Source organism: Tripterygium wilfordii, chromosome 5 (genome assembly GCF_013401445.1).
Source record: "Tripterygium wilfordii isolate XIE 37 chromosome 5, ASM1340144v1, whole genome shotgun sequence".
NCBI classification, from domain to species: Eukaryota; Viridiplantae; Streptophyta; class Magnoliopsida; order Celastrales; family Celastraceae; genus Tripterygium; species Tripterygium wilfordii.
This window is the reverse complement of record NC_052236.1, coordinates 7022608-7043535: the sequence shown is the minus strand read 5'-3', so window position 1 is coordinate 7043535 and position 20928 is coordinate 7022608. Positions and strand designations below refer to the sequence as shown.

The following is a 20928-nucleotide window of genomic DNA, read 5'->3' as shown; positions in this document are numbered from 1 at the left end:
GAGAAGAAAGGAAATAAATAAAAGAACAAAATGGGTTACTAGTGCTACTCGTGAGACATTGCCAAGGAAAGGACAAAGAAAGTTCAATAAAAGTCAATCTTGGGGTTTTGAAGAGTGAAAGAAGTAGAGCCACCTCTTTTGACAATGAGAAAGCAAGGGACGTAGAGATCAAGGAAGGAAAGAAATAAATAAATAAAAGAAGGAAATCAAGACAAATAAGCAAAGGAGAATGAAAGTCAAAAAGTTGCATGGAAAGTTAGAGGTACACGCATGAAGGCGTTGGTCATTAAAAGAGCAAAAGCAACCATGAGATTTGCACGGCAAGTAAAGGAAATCGAATCAAATTAAGTGAAGGAAACCGAGTTTGACAAGGTGATTAATTGAAGGAAGCTTTTGTCACTATAAAAGGGAGTCCTCTAGCACAATAGAAGGCATGAATTGGAGTGCCACATTCTCTAGCTTTTGTTCTTGTTCTTGTCTCTAGTTTTCTCTTTGTTTTTGTTCTTGGTTCATGATGTTCTCATATTTAGTTTCCTTGTGTTCTTATAACATGAGTAACTAAACCTCTTTGCTAGGGCTTGATGTAGCCTAGTATGATTATTGCAAGTACTTCAATTAATTGAATGCATAATTTTGGTTCATGATTCTTGTCTTTAATTTCTATGCTTATAATCTATTGTTTGTTTGGTTGATTGGCCACCAATTGAATGCTCAATTAGATTCATCTAGCTAGGACTAAGGAACAAACCGAATTCACGTGTCTTAGTGGAACTGGAATTAAGGAAATCAATTGTCGACTGCCATGAACAAGGTTTAGGGGATTGATTGGTTGTTATAGTTCTTTAGATCGTAATGAGTTGTTAGTCTTGGGTTAAAAACTGCGAACCGAACAGGATTAATCCTTTGTTAATAATATTTGTTGGCACCGCGAACGAACGAACCAACATATTTAAGAAAGAATCAACCCTTGAATCAGAACCATAATTATGTGTTTGTTAATTGGATGCTTGTGATAGGATTACTAGGTGAAATCATTGCCCTAGTGTTCTTCTCATATTGATATCACAAAAATCTGAATTTTATTTCTTTGTTTTTATTATCATTCTTCCTTCTTTCCCAAATCTCAATCATTCATCAAGTTAGGTACATTAATTAGATTAACTAGTCTCCGTGGGATCGACCTCGTACTTGCATACACTGTACTATTCGTAGACTCTTGTGCACTTGCGAGAATTATTACATCAAGTTTTTGGCGCCGTTGCCGGGGAATAGTTTAATGTAATTGTGTACTTAATTTTTTTATTTTGATTTTTTCAGGTTTATGCAAGGTAGACGCTCTTTGAAAGGAGAGTTACAACCTTACATAGACGACATTGAAAGTTTGTTGAGGAACAAGAATCAAGGCAAAAGTAACGAAGAATCCTCAACCGAAGACAAGATGATGGCGGTGGTTGTGCAAGCCGAAACGATGGGTGGTCTTGACATCCCCACTATTCCAGAGTCCCCATCTTGCATCGTACTTCCGACGGCAGCTAGGAACTACGAGCTTAAGACCATACACTTTAACATGATGCCTTCTTTTCATGGTCTAAGTTCGGAAGATCCACTTAGTCACATTCGTGAAATTTTTAATATGGTTTCTAGCATGTCTTTGTCTACAGGGGTTACTGAGGAGCACTTGAGGTTGAAAATCTTCCCTTACACTATGAAGGACAAAGCAAGGACATGGCTTAATGGTTTGAGGCCGGGTTCACTGGCGACATGGACTGAGGTACAAAATAAATTTTTGGAAAATTTTTTCTCAACTCAGAAAACTGATGCTCTTAGGGATACGATCATGCAATTTGAACAACAACTTGATGAGTCGTTTTCTGAGGCATGGGAGAGATTTAATAATTTGTTAACTCAATGCCCCCATCATGCTTTGCCTTTATTAGTATTGATGCGCATTTTTTATAAAGCACTAACAGTTCCTAGTAAGGCTGCAGTTAATAATTACGCAGGGGGATCTATCCGGAATAAGACTCCAGCAGAATGTCAAACTTTGTTTGATAATCTAGCAGTTGAGACCCAACATTCAGAGACACGAGGTAAGCGAGCTGGTGTTTATGAACTTAACAATTATGATATTTTTGCACCAAGATCGCAGGTTGACGCAATTGCTAGTAAGTTGGACATGCTTTTAGCAATGAATGGGCATACAATTCCACAAGAGCTCTGTGCCTTATGTCATGTTCCTGGCCATGCCACCGTCACATGCCCTCAAGGAGTGGATTTTCCGGAGTTTGTACAAGAACAAGCAAACATGATGAACTCTTATAACCGGAATCCAAGGTTTGACCCGTACTCCAACTCTTATAACCCAGGTTTTCGAGCACATCCTAATTTTTCATGGAAGAATACCCAAAACCAAGCCAATCCGCCAACCACCACATTGGAGGACATGGTGCGGCAATTGGCTATTGGTCAACAGAAATTGGAGGCTCAAGTTGGTCAGATCGCTGAGGCATTAAGCCAAAGGGAAGCTGGGAAATTCCCTAGTCAGACTGTTGTCAACCCAAAGAATAATGAACAAGCCAAGGCCATTCATCTCCGACGTGGTAAGGTTATTAATAATGATGTTGATGACACTAATGATGTTGTGGATGTAGGTGAAAAAGAACAAGAAGAGGTTCAACAAGATGTTGAAAAATCTGAGCCTACTCCATCTGCCACTCATTCTAAGGAAGGCAGGACGAAGGCAGTCAATCCTTACATGCCGCCTATTCCATTCCCGGGTCGCCTTAAGCAAAACAGACAGGATAAGTATTTCAAAGAAATTTATGATGTGTTAAGTAAAGTTCAAATTAACTTGCCCTTGCTTGATGTGATAGAACAGATACCGGCATATGGGAAATTCTTGAAGAGTTTGAAGACTCACAAGCTAAAATTTGCACCTAATGAAGGAGTCAGGTTGAATAAAAATGTGAGTACAATTCTTCAAAGGGACCTTCCGCCCAAGCTATCCGATCCGGGTAGTTTTGATATACCAATCACCATTGGCAACAAGCGACATGGACATGCGATGTTAGATCTTGGAGCAAGCATCAACTTAATGCCATTCTCGGTTTACAAGGAACTTGGAATTCAAGGAATGAAGAAGACAACAGTTTGCCTCGAGCTTGCCGATCGTTCTGTGAGGCACCCTAAAGGTATTGTAGAAGATATTTTGGTTCAAGTAGATAAACTCATTCTTCCTGCAGATTTCATTATTTTGGATACGGAAGAGAGTGAGATGAATGGACATGATGCACCTATACTTCTTGGTCGGCCATTCATGGCGACAGCAGACACATGCATCCGAGTAAAGGACGGTACCTTGACAATGACAGTTTTGGGAGAAACTGTGGAACTTAAAGTGTTTGAAGCTCTCTCTTTTCCTTCTACTTCACTTGATACGTGTTTTTCTATTGATACAATAGATACATTGATTACATCTACATTTGTGCAGAATAAAATTATGGATCTTGAACAGGTTTTGATAGAATCACCTAGTGAAGCAGAAGCAATTGAAAGTGTTGGAGCGGTCTTAGAGAACACCAAACCATATCAAGCAAGGTACACGCCTCCAATTGAGCCATTGGTAATGAACAAGACAAAGCTCGAACCATCTATCATCTCTCCACCAAAGTTGGAATTGAAACCGTTGCCACAACATCTCAAGTATGCCTACATAGGTAAAGATGATACTCTTCCGGTAATTATTGGTGCGGATTTGACCAAGGAAGAGGAGGAGAGTCTCATTCAAGTGCTTAAACGTCATCAAACGGCTTTGGGATGGACTATTGCCGATATCAAAGGCCTTAGCCCCACCTTGTGCATGCATAGAATTTTGATGGAGGATGAGGTAAGACCATCACGAGAATCACAAAGAAGACTCAATCCAAACATGAAGGAAGTGGTGAGAGCAGAAGTTCTCAAATTGCTCGATGTGGGGGTGATCTATCCAATTTCAGATAGCAAGTGGGTAAGTCCGGTTCAAGTAGTGCCAAAGAAATCCGGCATCACGGTGGTGAAGAACAAGGATGATGAACTCATTCCTACAAGGATGACTACCGGATGGAGAGTTTGTATTGACTACAGGAAGTTGAATACCGCCACTAGAAAGGATCACTTTCCTCTCCCTTTCATTGACCAAATGCTTGAGCGCTTATCGGGTCATTCTCACTATTGTTTTCTTGATGGATTTTCAGGTTATAATCAAATTCCGATTGCACCTGAAGATCAAGAAAAGACCACTTTCACATGCCCATTTGGTACATTTGCTTATAGAAGGATGCCCTTCGGATTGTGCAATGCCCCCGCGACTTTCCAACGTTGTGTGATGGCAATTTTTTCCGACATGGTGGAGCGAATAATTGAGGTATTCATGGATGATTTCTCAGTTTTTGGATCTTCTTTTGATGCATGCCTTGAGAATTTAGCTCTAGTTTTGCAACGATGTCAAGAGACGAATTTAATTTTGAATTGGGAAAAATGTCATTTTATGGTTAGGAGGGGTATCGTACTAGGACATGTAGTGTCTCATGATGGGATTGAGGTAGACAAAGCAAAAATTGACTTGATAAAAAATTTACCTCCCCCTACTTCTGTTAAAGGTGTTAGAAGTTTTTTAGGACATGCGGGTTTTTATAGACGTTTCATCAAAGACTTTTCTAAGATCACAAGACCTCTTTGCGATTTATTGGCTAAAGATGTAGTTTTTACTTTTGACAAAGAGTGCTTGGAAGCTTTTAATGTGTTGAAACATGCATTAACCTCGTCTCCTATTATCTCTGCCCCTAATTGGTCATTACCGTTTGAACTTATGTGTGATGTGTCTGATTATGCTGTTGGTGCTGTTCTTGGCCAAAAGGATGGTAAGGCATCTCATGTTATTTATTATGCTAGTCGCACTCTGAATGACGCACAACTTAATTACTCCACCACGGAAAAAGAGTTGTTGGCAGTTGTATTTGCTTTGGAAAAATTTCGTGCTTATCTAGTTGGTTCCAAAGTAATTGTTTATACTGACCATGCGGCTTTAAAGTATTTGCTGAATAAGAAAGATGCCAAGCCCAAGTTGATTCGGTGGATTCTCTTACTTCAAGAGTTTGATTTGGAAATCAAAGATAAAAAGGGTAGTGAGAATGTGGTGGCCGATCACCTTTCACGTATTGTGGAAGAAGGGTTTTGTCAAACGAATAAGGTGCCGATCAATGAGACTTTTCCGGATGAGCAACTCTTCATTGTCCACTCAAAGGAACCATGGTATGCTGATTTTGTTAATTATCTTGCTTGTGGTGTACTTCACGAGGGACTAACTTTTCAGGAAAAGAAGAGATTTTTGGCTTCGGTCAAGCACTATTATTGGGAGGATCCTTACTTGTTCAAGCATGGACCCGACCAAATAATTCGCCGGTGCGTTCCTAAAGGAGAACAAGAGAGCATTCTACGCCATGCACATGAGCTTGCTTGTGGTGGACACTTTGGAGCCAAGAAAACGGCTTTAAAAGTGCTCCAATCAGGTTTTTTCTGGCCTACTCTTTTTAAAGATGCTTTTCACTTTTGTGCTAGATGTAATAATTGTCAAAGGTCGGGCAATATTGGTAGAAGGAATGAGATGCCTTTGAATAGCATTCTGGTGGTTGAGATGTTTGATGTGTGGGGTATTGATTTTATGGGTCCTTTCCCCCCTTCTTTTGGCTATACTTATATCCTTGTAGCGGTGGATTACGTCTCTAAATGGGTTGAAGCCCTAGCTACTAGGACCAATGACCATAGGGTTGTTCTTACATTCCTTAAGGATATGATTTTTACTAGGTTTGGAACCCCTAGGGCCATTATTTGTGATGGTGGTAGTCATTTTTGCAATAAACCTTTTGCGGCCTTGTTGAAAAAATACAACATCACTCACAAAATAGCCACCCCATACCATCCTCAAACATCGGGTCAAGTGGAAGTTAGCAATAGGGAGATCAAACGAATTTTGGAGAAAACTGTGAACTCCACTAGGCAAGATTGGGCTATTAAGCTTAATGATGCTTTGTGGGCATATAGGACAGCTTTTAAAACACCCATTGGTATGAGTCCTTATCGTCTTGTGTTCGGAAAATCATGTCATTTACCTATGGAACTTGAGCACCGTGCGTATTGGGCTATAAAGAAATTAAATTTTGATATACAAGCTGCAGGTGAAGAAAGGAAGTTACAACTCAACGAGTTAGAGGAACTTCGTCTTGAAGCTTATGAAAATGCAAAGATTTACAAGGAACGTACTAAGGCGGCACATGATAAATTGATTTAGCCGAAAGAACTTACCGAAGGTATGCGTGTTTTATTATACAATTCTCGACTTCGGTTGTTTCCGGGTAAATTAAATTCTAGGTGGACGGGACCGTTTGAGATCATGAAAGTTTTTCCCTATGGTGCGGTGGAAATTCGGAATCCGAGAGATGGTAGCACGTTCAAGGTGAATGGGCAACGATTGAAGCCATTCTTGAGTGACTCTCTCACAGATGTTGACCTTGGTGTCGTCGTTGATCAAGTCCCAAATCTAACACCATAGTCAACGAAGCTACGTCTTGCCTAGACGTTAAATAAAGCGCTTGGTGGGAGGCAACCCACCGGGTAAATTCGTTCCTTTTATTGTATATTATTTTAGTTCATTATAGAAGAGCACTCATCCCACACTGAATTGAATTGCTATTTGTGCATCAAATGCAGAAAGAAAAAGTTGTGCCAAAGCGCTGGATTGAAATAATTTTCTGGAGCAACTCAGGACGAACCAGAATGTGTGCCATATATGTGCAGAAAGCTATGGATGTCTAGTTTCTGCAGAATTTTACGGTTAGTGAATCCGAGCTCAGATGAAGGAGAAATTGATGATTTTACGACAGCTGCGCAGTACAGAATTTTACGCGGGAATTACTTCCCGAATGTTTTCGTAGTCAGGTTGTCTCGCTCTAACTCAATATTTTTTTCTTCGTGTTATTTTTCACATTATTCCATGCACTGAGGATATTGCATAATTCAAGTGTGGGGGTGAGAATAGCTTGTTTTGAAAAAAAAAAAAAAAAAATTTTTAGTTCCTTCCAATGCGATGATGAGACATAAATTGTTTAGGTCTAAAATTAGTTTGTTAGTAAAGAGAATTTTCACTAGAATTGAGCTTGAATTACAATTTTCATGGGCCAATGTTAACATGATATGTTGATTGAGAAATAAACATGTTTAGACTTGATGTAGACTTGCATAATTACCCTTGTGAGTTTTGAGCCTACATGATTGATACATTATGCATATCAATCCAATTTCTTTCTTGTGTGCTCTCATGATTACATGTTTCTCTAGAACTTGCTTTAAACCTTTTTGAGACTATATTGATACATGTGATGACATGAATATGATTGAGGCATTAGGATGATACCTCTATAGCCAAATTGCCTATATCCTAATGTATTTATCCGCTAGAAAACCCTTTGAGCCTAAATAAGCCTTTCTATTCATGAAACTTATCTACTTGACCCTTTAACCCGAAAAACAATTATTTACCTATTTCTAAGGGATTAGTAGAGCATACCATGAGATTTTTCAAGTGTTGATGGTGTTCAAGTATGTTGAGTTTGATGATGAAAAGAATTAAGTGTGGGGGAGTTCTTGTTTATTTTGAGATGTCATTTGGTGGAGAATAAATGTGATGTCGAACACATGTGCATTAATGTGTCGAAAAAGAAAAAAAAAAGTGAAAGAAAGAAAAAAAAAAAGAGAAAAAATATATAGTATGATTCGACATTGTTGTGAAAAAGAAAAAAAAAAAAAAAAAAAGGAAAAAGAGGAAAATTTTATGTGTATAGTGAAAGAAATCTTGAAGTTGTAAAGAATTGATGGAGTATTAAATATTGAGAATGAAAGTTGGGCCAACAAGATGATTTATGCCCTAATTTTTGTGTGCTCTACTAGTTCTTTAGAAATTTTGTGATTTCCTATACCACTTTTTCTTTTTACCTTCACCCTTGGCCCCATTACAACCTTGAATAAAGACCTCTTGATTCATGAAGTTACATGTTTTTAATAGTGTAGAATGGGTGGACAAGCAAGCGTATGGTAAGACTGTTTTCATGAGATTAATTGAGTGCAAACACTTTACTACCACTAAATTGAGTGAATCTTGAGAGAATTCCTTGTGAGAAGTTGAAATTGAGTTTGAATGTGCACTATTTCGATTGAGATATGTTGTGTTGATGTTGGCCTAATTCTAAACATATATATTTGAGCATGATTCTTTGTGAAATTCTTTAGCTAATGACTAGTTTATAAGACATATTTGGTGCTTGAGCGATATTGGAAGGACTAGTTTAAATGTTTGTGGGTATCGTTCTGGTAAACTCTCACGAGACTATAACTCGTCCACTAGAGACACCTAGGGGTTTAAAGGCTTGTGTCACATGCTGAGTGCCACCGAGATTCCTGCGAAAGTGAGTTAGGTTTTTATTTTTATTTTTATTTTTGTTTTACTCGAGGACGAGTAAAAACTTAGTGTGGGGGTATTTGATCGTACTATATTTTACATATTTTTAAACCTCACTTTACACTTGTTTTTTGTCTCTTTTAATTGAACTAAGCATGGATTCTACATAACTTCTCATTATTTTGATTTTCAGAATATTTATGAGGAAAGTGATGAAAAATGCTTGCCTTGAGATAATCCAATATACATGAGGAATGAAGGATACTTGCAGATCAAGAAAGAGAGAACAAAGGAAATAAATAAAAGAACAAAATGGGTTACTAGTGCTACTCGTGAGACATTGCCAAGGAAAGGACAAAGAAAGTTCAATAAAAGTCAATCTTGGGGTTTTGAAGAGTGAAAGAAGTAGAGCCACCTCTTTTGACAATGAGAAAGCAAGGTACGTAGAGATCAAGGAAGGAAAGAAATAAATAAATAAAAGAAGGAAATCAAGACAAATAAGCAAAGGAGAATGAAAGTCAAAAAGTTGCATGGAAAGTTAGAGGTACACGCATGAAGGCGTTGGTCATTAAAAGAGCAAAAGCAACCATGAGATTTGCACGGCAAGTAAAGGAAATCGAATCAAATTAAGTGAAGGAAACCGAGTTTGACAAGGTGATTAATTGAAGGAAGCTTTTGTCACTATAAAAGGGAGTCCTTTAGCACAATAGAAGGCATGAATTGGAGTGCCACATTCTCTAGCTTTTGTTCTTGTTCTTGTCTCTAGTTTTCTCTTTGTTTTTGTTCTTGGTTCATGATGTTCTCATATTTAGTTTCCTTGTGTTCTTATAACATGAGTAACTAAACCTCTTTGCTAGGGCTTGATGTAGCCTAGTATGATTATTGCAAGTACTTCAATTAATTGAATGCATAATTTTGGTTCATGATTCTTGTCTTTAATTTCTATGCTTATAATCTATTGTTTGTTTGGTTGATTGGCCACCAATTGAATGCTCAATTAGATTCATCTAGCTAGGACTAAGGAACGAACCGAATTCACGTGTCTTAGTGGAACTGGAATTAAGGAAATCAATTGTCGACTGCCATGAACAAGGTTTAGGGGATTGATTGGTTGTTATAGTTCTTTAGATCGTAATGAGTTGTTAGTCTTGGGTTAAAAACTACGAACCGAACAGGATTAATCCTTTGTTAATAATATTTGTTGGCACCGCGAACGAACGAACCAACATATTTAAGAAAGAATCAACCCTTGAATCAGAACCATAATTATGTGTTTGTTAATTGGATGCTTGTGATAGGATTACTAGGTGAAATCATTGCCCTAGTGTTCTTCTCATATTGATATCACAAAAATCTGAATTTTATTTCTTTGTTTTTATTATCATTCTTCCTTCTTTCCCAAATCTCAATCATTCATCAAGTTAGGTACATTAATTACATTAACTAGTCTCCGTGGGATCGACCTCGTACTTGCATACACTGTACTATTCGTAGACTCTTGTGCACTTGCGAGAATTATTACATCAGGTTACCTAGGTTATCTCGTTGGCTACACATCACGCGCTTCCCGGCTGACCTGGTGAGTTTTTATTTTTGGTGTTTCTAGCTTTTGGATTTATGTATACGTGTGTTATATTTTCCAGATATGGTGGACACACGTAGTACCCGGGGGTGAGGACTTGGACGGGGTAGGGGACGATATAAGGCGGATGAGCCTCAGGGGGTAGATGAGGCGGGTGTGCCCTGAGGTAGCCCCTTTAGAGCGTGGGCGAGGACGGAGAGGTAGGGGTACGAGATGTGGTAGAGGTGGGAGACGTGGGAGGGGTAGGGGTAGGGGTAGGGGCAGGTGGGGAGTGTATATAGACCCAGTGGATGATGTTGAGGAGGATCAGGAGGTACCACCGGTACAGCCAGCACCACAGGGGGTAGAGGCAGCAGTGACCACTTTACGACAGGAGGTCCGAGATGTTACTGAGTTGGTGCGAGCTCTTGGGCAGACTGTTACGGGACTTGTGACGCAGATTGCTGCTCCAGCCCCAGTTGCATTACAGGCACCTATTGAGGGTCCAACATTGGTTCCGGCTCTGGGTGGGTTACAGGAGGGTGCAGGACAGATTGTGACGGCACAGGTAGCTCCTTTAGTGACTGATACTTCGATCAAGGAGCTAGCCGAGTTACGGAAGACGAATCCTTCAGTTTATAGGGGAGTGATAGATCTAGTGGCAGCAGAGGAGTGGCTTCGCCAGGTACGCAGGAAGATGACTTCCTTACGGATTCCTGAGGAGAGGAGGGCTTTATTAGCTGTGGAGTTTCTAGAGGGGGATGCTTTCACTTGGTGGGAGGTTATGACAGTTAGTCGGGGCAGAGAGGGTATGCCGTGGGCAGAGTTTCAGACAGTTTTTCTGGCACAGTACGTGCCACAGACGGTGTGTGCAGCTAAGGCTAAGGAGTTTCTCGAGTTGATTCAGTCTCCGGACATGACAGTGACACAGTATCAGGCTCATTTTGAGGAGTTAGGGCGATATGGGGAGGAGTATATTTGCACAGAGGAAAAAGAAGATACTGAGATTTAGGAGAGGATTGTCGCCAAAGATTTCATCTCATTTGGCGGCTCAGACTATCACCACCTATCGTGAGTGTATTGATAAGGCACTCGGAGTGGAGAGGACTTTAGTGGAGATTAAGGATTATTGGGAGATTCACAAGAGGAAGCTTGAGAGTTCTACATCTGCTACTGGCGAGAGTAGTCAGCACAGACAAAGGACTGATACTCGGGGGCAGCAGAGTCAGGGGCAGGGTTCTCAGAGTCGGAGGCAGGGTTACCGAGGACCTAGGCAGGGACAACAGGGTCCTAGACAGGTTCAGCAGGGGCAGAGATCAGACCAGCAGGGGCAGAGATCAGACTAGCAGGGACAGGCTCCGAGGCGGGACCAGCAGCCTCAGCATTGCTATGCTTGTGATCATGTGGGCCACATGCGTTGGGATTGTCCTATGGCAAACAACCCGTTATGTTTTCGGTGTGGGCTGCCAGGGCATACCAGGAGAGATTGTCCACAGGGTGGAGGACATGCATTGCCAGTACCTCGAGGTCAAAGGGCTCCAGCACCAGCACCAGCACCAGCACCGGTTCGGATACCGAGAGGTCCTGCAGGATGGGGTAGGCCACCAGCTCAGCCGCAGCAGGTTCAGAGAGGTGGAGTGTATGCACTTGGCCCTGATGCGGTACCAGCGGAGCGAGACCATTTGGGAGATAGGTTTCTCTTATTAAGTTCTTGGGCACGTGTTTTGTTTGACACTAGTGCTACGCATTCATTTATTTCTGCATCATTTGCTGAGGCATTGGGTTTCAAGATTACGGGAGTGGCGAGGAGATTTATAGTTGATTCACCCCTAGGACAGGTACCGTGATTAGTGGTATCTGTAGGGACTGTGTGTTTAGTTTCGCAGACCATGAGTTTAGAGCGGATCTGTTTGTGATGACATTTACTGATTTTGATGTTATTTTTGGATTGGATTGGTTGACTGGGTATGAGGCGATTATAGAGTGTGCTGAGAGGAGGATTACACTGACCACACCTACGGGGAGGGTTAGATTTCGTGGGACGAGGCTTCTTCCGTGTCCACATTTTCTAGATAATCCTCAGTACACTGATTGTGTTATAGCGGGTCTGATTACTTCAGCGCCTAGGGAGGATTCTTCGACCCTTATACCGATTGTGGAGCATTACATGGATGTTTTTCCTGATGATTTACCGGGATTGCCACCACAGAGGGAGATTGATTTTGTGATTGAGTTGTACCGGGTACAGATCCGATTTCTATACCACCGTACAGGATGGCACCAGCAGAGCTGAAGGAGTTAGACACTCAGTTGATAGGTTTACAGAAGTTGGGTTTTATCAGACCGAGCACTTCACCTTGGGGAGCACCTATTTTGTTTGTGAAAAAGAAGGATGGTACGATGCGTATATGTGTGGACTATCGACAGCTGAACAGGGTGACAGTGAAGAACAAATATCCATTGCCGAGGATTAATGATTTGTTTGATCAGTTGAGGGGTAGCCATTATTACTCCAAGATTGATCTCAGATCGGGGTACCACCAGTTGAGGATCCGGGAGGAGGATATTTCGAAGACAGCTTTCCGCACATGGTTTGGCCATTATGAGTACTTGGTTATGCCATTTGGGCTAACCAATGCACCTGCAACGTTTATGGATTTGATGCACAGGGTGTTTAGACTGTATCTGGATCAGTTTGTGATTGTGTTTATTGATGACATATTGGTTTATTCAACCACTGAGGAGGAACATGTCAGACGCTTGGAGATTGTGTTGCAGACGCTCAGAGAGCATAGACTGTATGCCAAGCTGAGTAAGGCTTAGTTTTAGGTGACTCAGGTGAGATTTTTAAGGCATGTGATTTCTCAGGAGGGTATAGCGGTGGATGTAGCTAAGGTGGAGGTAGTGGTAGCATGGAGGAGACCGAAGAATGTAGGAGAGATTCACAGTTTCCTAGGATTAGCAGGTTACTATCGACGTTTTATCGAGGGGTTCTCGCGGATTGCGGCATCGATGACGTATTTGACCCGGAAGGATACCCCTTTTGTATGGACAGACGAGTGTGAGCAGGCTTTCCAGGAGTTGAAGACTCGGCTCACATCACCTCCAGTGTTGGTGATACCAGACAGAGGTATTGTTTATCAGGAGTATTGTGATGCTTCAGGAGTTGGATTGGGTTGTGTGTTGATGCAGCAGGAGATAGTGGTTGAATATGCTTCACGTTTATTGAAACCACACGAAAGGAATTATCCTGTGCATGATTTGGAGTTGGCTGTGGTAGTGTTCGCACTTAAGCAGTGGAGATATTATCTTTATGGAGAGAGGTTTGAGGTATTCTCGGATCACAGAAGTCTTCGGTACTTGTTTACTCAGAGGGATCTAAACCCAAGGCAGTGCAGATGGATGGAGTATCTTGAGGACTTTGATTTTTCTTTACAGTATCATCCAGGCAAGGCCAATGTGGTGGCTGACGCCTTGAGTAGGAGATTGGTTGTAGCTCGGTTGGCTATTCAGGAGTTTGGGTTGGTGGACACACTTAGTCAGTATCGACTGGAGATAGAGGAGCGTGGAGATGGATTGAGTTTACGGAGTTTGATGGCTCGTCCAACACTTGTACAGTGGATGTGGGATGCACAGTTGGGGGATGCATTATTTGATGACATTGAGGATATAGAGGAATGGGTTAGAGGCACCGATGGTGGAGTCAGATTCCGAGGCAGGCTAGTAGTTCCAAAGGATACGGAGCTACGGGAGGAGATACTTCGGGAGGCACACCACTCACGGTTTGCGATGCATCCTGGTGCTACCAAGATGTATCGAGACTTGCGGAGGCAGTATTGGTGGAGTGGCATGAAGAGAGATGTGGCACAGATAGCAACTCGATGTCTTACCTGTCAACAGGTAAAGGCAGAGCATCGACGACCTGCTGGATTGTTACAGCCGCTTCCGTTACCTGAATGGAAGTGGGAGCATATCACTATGGATTTTGTGATGGGTTTATCTATGACTCCGCGGAGACATGATGCAGTTTGGGTTGTTGTGGATCGGTTAACAAAGACAGCTCATTTTATGCCTATTCGTCAGACAGATTCGATTGAGTCGTTGACGAGATTATATGTACGGGAGATAGTCTGATTGCATGGGGTACCGTTGAGTATTGTGTCTGATCGAGATCCCAGGTTTACTTCACGGTTCTGGGGCAGTTTTCAGGATAGTTTGGGGACGAAACTGAACTTCAGTACAGCTTTTCATCCTCAGACTGATAGGCAGAGTGAGCAGACTATTCAGATTCTAGAGGATATGCTTCGAGCTTGTGTGATGGATTTCCGAGGAGATTGCGAGACCCATATTCCTTTAGTGGAGTTCGTGTACAATAATAGTTACCAGAGCAGTATTCAGATGGCACCATTTGAGGCATTATATGGGAGACCTTGTAGATCACTGTTGTGTTGGTCAGAGGTTGGAGACAGACCATTATTGGGTCCAGAGATGGTGCAACAGACTACTGAGGTGGTGATAGTGATTCGACGGCGGCTTCTGACAGCTCAATCACGTCAGAAGAGCTACGCGGATAGGAGACGTAGACCTCTAGAGTTTCAGGTGGGGGATCACGTGTTTTTGAGGGTTAGTCCGAGGCGAGGGGTACAAAGCTTTGGGAGAGCGGGGAAGTTAGCTCCGAGGTTTATAGGACCATTTAAGATTTTGGAGAGGGTGGGGACGGTAGCTTATCGATTAGCATTACTCCCACAGTTGTCAGGAGTACATGGTGTATTCCATGTGTCTATGTTACGAAGATACCATAGGGACCCTTCTCATATATCAGATTGGTCTACCTTGGAGATTGATGAGGACGCTACTTTTGAGACACGTCCTATCAGGATTGTGGATAGACAGGAGAGGCGACTACGGTCGAAGACCATACCCTTGGTTAAGGTGATATGGCAACATTATGGAGTAGAGGAGACGACCTGGGAGTTGGAGTCTAACATGCGAGTTAGATATCCGGAGCTATTCGTTACCTAGGTATGATTTTAATTTCGGGGACGAAATTTTTCTTAAGGGGGGAAGGATGTAATATCCTGACCTGATTTTTGACACTATTCATAATATTTTGTCCTGTCGATCGAGGTGGAGTGAACCTCGGTGATTATGAGTCGAGATTTGGGAAGAATAAAAATTAAATTAAGATAAAAATCTGGAAATATTTTTCATAAATGGGGGATTTTAAAAGAAAATTTTTAGGACAAGAATCACCTTAATCGGAGTTAAATTGAATTAGTTATGATTTTTTTAAAGTTTAATACGTATATATGTTTGTAAAGGTACAATGGCATTTCTGTAAAAACTGTAGGACTACAGTGAACTTTTAAATTAATAAGTTAAATACCCAGCTTTTGTATTATTTGCAAATACACCCTCTTCTCTACACAACTCACTCTCTCTCCTATTTCTCTCTCTTATACACGGGTTCTCCGGCGATCTACTGTTTTCGGCGATAGTGAGCGACACCACCGGTACCAAAAAGAGCGCACAGTTGGCAGCAACATAACCCAAGTGGAATCACGTCGATCGGAGTTACGGTTAGGGAGATATCGGAGTTTGAAGTTTCCGGGCACCATGGGTTTCTTTGGTCGATCCGGCCGATTCCGACGACGGTTTGGCTTGATTCAAGTATCTATGAGTTCATCTCTTCGAGCTCTTCAATTTGGTGTGTGGTTTGGTCGGTCTTGGTGGCCGGATCGCCGGCGGTTGTGTTGAATGGATTTCGGCCGAGTTGACCGAGTCAGGCCAAGTTGACTCGGTTGACTGGTGTGTTGACCGGTTTGGCACTGTTTCACCCGGTTTGACCAGGTTTCACCCTGTTTGACCCGGTTTGACCGGTTTTACACTGTTTGACCCGGTTCGATACTGTTTGACCGTTGACTTTGATCGTTGACTTTTATAGTTGACCGAACGTATTTTCACTAGATTTTCGTATTTTATGTTTTTCGGTGTAGACGGTGACCCAGATTGAGATTTGAAGCGGGTTGACTTTCGGAGTCAGGTGTTGACGGGGACGCTTGCGTAGTATTTGCTTTTCGATTTCCAGGTAGGGGTTTCCTTACTTTTACTTGTGAATCTAGAGTTCCGGTTTCACGGACTCTTATTATATGGTGGTTTTGTCGGTTTCGGGGGGTGGAAATACGGCTTGTTATATGCTTATTTATATTCCTAGTTGATTATGATTATTGGATTGTTTTTAAGAGTTGGATGGTTGGAGGTGATTGGAGGTGGTTGATAGACTGTAGGGCCAATATAGGAGCCCAATTTATTGGATATGGATTTACGATGGATGATATATATATAGACCGGGTACGTACCTGTAGACCGACTGAGATGAGGTGCATCACAGGGGACGCTCTCTGGTGTAGGCTATGCTATCGGGATCCGATCCTCATCCAGTTTCGGTGTGGACCTGGACTGGGAGACACCCTACGGGGATTAGGGTGGGTCCAGGGGTGGATTATGGATTACGGATTATGAATTATGGATTTTGGAGTGGATAATGGATTTCTGGTGGCCGGGGTTCGTGGTTACAGTGCTATATAGCCTTATCGGCTACTATATTACCTGATTGGATTGTCGATGATTGCTTATTTATTGTATTGCTTATTCTGCATCATATTCCTGGATTTCTTATATTTTTTCGGATATCGGTGTCTCCTTTCTACGCCCTACTGAGCTTTGTAGCTCACCCCTCTACTTTATTCCCTTTCAGGTGAGTTCGGTGTGGGAGATGGTGGTCAGTGATGGGTTGCATGAGCTGATGTGTAGCCTCGAGCCGACTATTGTAGTAGGGCCATGGATTTTGGTATTGTATTTTGTGCATATTACACGGTTTGGTATCGAGTGGATATATTCCACTGATCCGCTGTTGTATATTTACTCCAGTGGTTATTACTATTATTATTACTACATATGTTTATTGGGTTTAATTATCGGTTTGGGAATTGGTTCGGGGGATGGGGTGTCCCCTGCCGGTCACGTCTCTGTGGATATAGGTACACTTCGATATACCTTGGGAGAGAGGGGCGTGACAGCTCAACTCTCACAATAGACGTGCTTTTCACGTTTTTGTGCAATTTCAAACATAACTTGGTCAATTCGCATCTTTATCTAATGAAACACTGTACGAAAACTAAACTAGCAAATTAGACCTCTAAGAACACTAAATAGAGTTCAACGGTTCACTTTGATGCTTTAGAATTGCTCAACTCTCTCCATAGACATGCTTTTAACGTTTTTATGCATTTCGAACATAACTTGGTCTATTCTCATCTTTATCCAATGAAACGTTGGACGAAAGCTAAACTAGCAAGTTAGACTTCTAAGAACAGTAAATAGAGTACAACGGTCCACTTTGATGCTTTGGAATTGCTCAACTCTCTCCATAGACGTGCTTTTCACGGTTTTATGTAATTTGAAACATAACTTGGTCTATTCGCATCTTTATCTAATGAAACGTTGTACGAAAGCTAAACTACCAAGTTAGACTTCTATGAATACTAAATAGAGTACAACGATCGACTTTGAAGCTTTGGAATTGCTGAACTGTCTCAAAAGACGAGCTTGTGACAATTTTCTGCAATTTGAAACATAACATGTTCTATTCGCATCTTTAGCTTACTAAACGTTATACGAAAGCTAAACTAGAAAGTCAGACTTCCGAGAACACTAAAAAGAGCACAATGGTCGACTTTGATGCTTTGCAATTGCTCAACTCTTTCTATAGGCATGCTTTGTACTTTTTTGTGCAATTTCAAAAATAGCTTGGTCTATTCTCATCTTTATCTAATGAATCATTGTACAAAAGCCAAACTAGCAAGTTAGACTTCTGAGAACAGTAGATAGAGTACAACGGTCCACTTTGATGCTTTAGAGTTGCTCAACTCTCTACATAGACATGCTTTTCATGTTTTTATGCAATTTGAAACATAACTTTGTCTATTCACATCTTTATCTAAGGAAACGTTGTACGAAAACTAAACTAGCAAGTTAGACTTCAAAGAACACTAAATAGAGATCAACGGTCCACTTAGATGCTGTGGAATTGCTCAACTCTCACGATAGACTTGCTTTTCACGTTTTTGTGCTATTTCAAAAATAACTTGGTCTATTTGCATCTTTATCTAATGAAACATTGTTCAAAAACGAAACTAGCCAGTTAAACTTCGAAGAAAAATAAATAGAGCACAACGGTCCAATTTGATGCTTTTGAATTGCTCAACTCTCTCCATACACATGCTTTTCACGTTTTTGTACAATTTGAAACATAACTTGGTCTATTCACATCTTTATCCAATGAAACATTGGACGAAAGCGAAATTAACAAGTTAGACTTCTAACAACAATAAATAGAGGACAACGGCACTTTGATGCTTTGAAATTGCTCAACTATCTCCATAGACATGCTTTTTCACATTTTTATGTAATTTGAAACATAACTTGGCCTATTCACATCTTTATCTAATGAAATGTTGTATGAAAGCTAAACTACTAAGTTAGACTCCTCAGAACACTAAGTAGAGTTCAACGGTCCACTTTGATGCTTTGGAATTGCTAAACTCTTTCCATTGGCATGCTTTTCACGTTTTTGTCCAATTTGAAACATAACTTGGTCTATTTTCATATTTATCTAATCAAACGTTGTACGAAAACTAAACTAGCATGTTAGACTTCTAAGAACACTAAATAGAGTTCAACGGTCCACTTTGATGCTTTGGAATTGCTCAACTCTCACAATGGACGTGCTTTTCATGTTTTTGTGCAATTTCAAACATAACTTGGTCAATTCACATCTTTATCTAATGAAATGTTGTACGAAAGTTAAACTAGCAAGTTAGACTGCTAAGAACACTAAATAGAGTTCAACGGTCCACTTTGATGCATTGGAATTGCTCAACTCTCACGATAGACTTGCTTTTCACGTTTTTGTGCTATTTCAAACATAATTTGGTCTATTCGCATCTTTATCTAATGAAACATTGTTCGAAAACTAAACTAGTCAGTTAGACTTCGAAGAAAAATAAATAGAGTACAACGGTCCAATTTGTTGCTTTCGAATTGGTCAACTCTCTCCATACACGTGGTTTTCACGTTTTTGTGCAATTTGAAACATAACTTGGTCTATTCGCATTTGTATCCAATGAAACATTGGACGAAAGCTAAATTAGCAAGTTAGACTTCTAACAACAATAAATAGAGGACAATGGCACTTTGATGCTTTGAAATTGCTCAACTATCTCCATAGACATGCTTTTCACGTTTTTATGTAATTTGATACATAACTTGGTCTATTCACATCTTTATCAAATGAAACGTTGAACGAAAGCTAAACTACCAAGTTAGACTTCCAAGAACACTAAATAGAGTTCAACGGTCCACTTTGATGCTTTGGAATTGCTAAACTCTTTCCATAGGCATGCTTTTCACGTTTTTGTGCAATTTGAAACATAACTTGGTCTATTCGCATCTTTATCTAATGAAACGTTGTACGAAAACTAAACTAGCATGTTAGACTTCGAAGAACACTAAATAGAGTTCAACGGTCCACTTTGATGTTTTGGAATTGCTCAACTCTCACAATAGACGTGCTTTTCACGTTTTTGTGCAATTTCAGACATAACTTGGTCAATTCGCATCTTTATCTAATGAAACGTTGTACGAAAGTTAAACTAGCAAGTTAGACTTCTAAGAATACTAAGTAGAGTTCAACGGTCCACTTTGATGGTGTGGAATTGCTCAACTCTCTCCATAGACATGCTTTTAACGTTTCTATGTAATTTCAAACATAACTTGGTCTTTTCTCATCTTTATCCAATGAAACGTTGGACGAACGCCAAACTAGCAAGTTAGACTTCTAAGAACAGTACATGGAGTACAACGGTACACTTTGATGCTTTGGAATTGCTCAACTCTTTCCATGGACGTGCTTTTCACGTTTTTATGTAATTTGAAACATGACTTGGTTTATTCGCATCTTTATCTAATGAAACGTTGTATGAAAGCTAAACTATCAAGTTAGACTTCTATGAACACTAAATAGAGTACAACGGTCGACTTTGAAGCTTTGGAATTGCTCAACTGTCTCAAAAGATGAGCTTTTGATATGTTTCTGCAATTTGAATCATAACATGTTCTATTCGCATCTTTAGCTTACGAAACGTTGGATGAAAGCCAAACTCGCAAGTTAGACTCACAAAATATAGTACAACGGTGCACTTTGATGCTTTGGAATTGCTCAACTCTCTCAATAGACAAGTTTTTCATGTTTTCGTGCAACTTGAAACATAACATGGTCTATTCGCATCTTTAGCTTATGAAACATTGTACAAATGTTAAACTATCAAGTTACACTTCTAAGAACACTAAATAGAGTTCAACGGTCCACCTTGATGCTTTGGAATTGTGAAACTCTCTCCATAGGCGTGCTTTTCATGTTTTTGTGCAATTTGAAACATGACTTGGTCTATTCACATCTTTATCTAATGAAACGTTGTACGAAAGCTAAACTACCAAGTTAGACTTCTAAGAACACTAAATAGAGTTCAATGGTCCACTTTGATGCGTTGGACTTGCTAAACTCTTTCATAGGCATGCTTTTCACGTTTTTGTGTAATTGGAAGCATAACTTGGTCTATTCGCATCTTTATCTAATGAAACATTGTACGAAAACTAAACTAGCATGCTAGACTTATAAGAACACTAAATAGAGTTTAACGGTCCACTTTGATGCTTTGGAATTGCTCAACTCTCTCCATAGACGTGGTTTTCACGTTTTTATGTAATTTGAAACATAACTTGGTCTATTTGCATCTTTATCAAATGAAACGTTGTACGA

The 20928-nt window shown here is 40.6% G+C and overlaps 1 protein-coding gene and 1 non-coding gene across 2 annotated transcripts; one reads left to right on the top strand and one right to left on the bottom strand.

Annotated features, from left to right (window-relative positions):
- Positions 1–270: 270 nt before the first annotated feature.
- Positions 271–7917, top strand: LOC119998557. The gene is made up of 2 exons (XM_038845904.1): positions 271–320; positions 1318–7917. Exons 1-2 carry the CDS (start codon positions 271–273, stop codon positions 6323–6325), a joined length of 5058 nt encoding a protein of 1685 aa, XP_038701832.1. The 3' UTR covers positions 6326–7917.
- Positions 1818–1925, bottom strand: LOC119999170. The gene has a single exon (XR_005468348.1). It is a non-coding gene; the product is annotated as a small nucleolar RNA R71 (small nucleolar RNA).
- Positions 7918–20928: the final 13011 nt, after the last annotated feature.

What these genes read in the sequence shown, in the direction of transcription:
- LOC119998557 (XM_038845904.1), top strand. Translation starts at nt 271, where the DNA reads ATGAAGGCGTTGGTCATTAAAAGAGCAAAAGCAACCATGAGATTTGCA. An exon ending in GCAACCATGAGATTTGCACG is followed by an intron (nt 321 to 1,317) that starts GCAAGTAAAGGA and finishes TGATTTTTTCAG; the next exon opens with GTTTATGCAAGGTAGACGCT.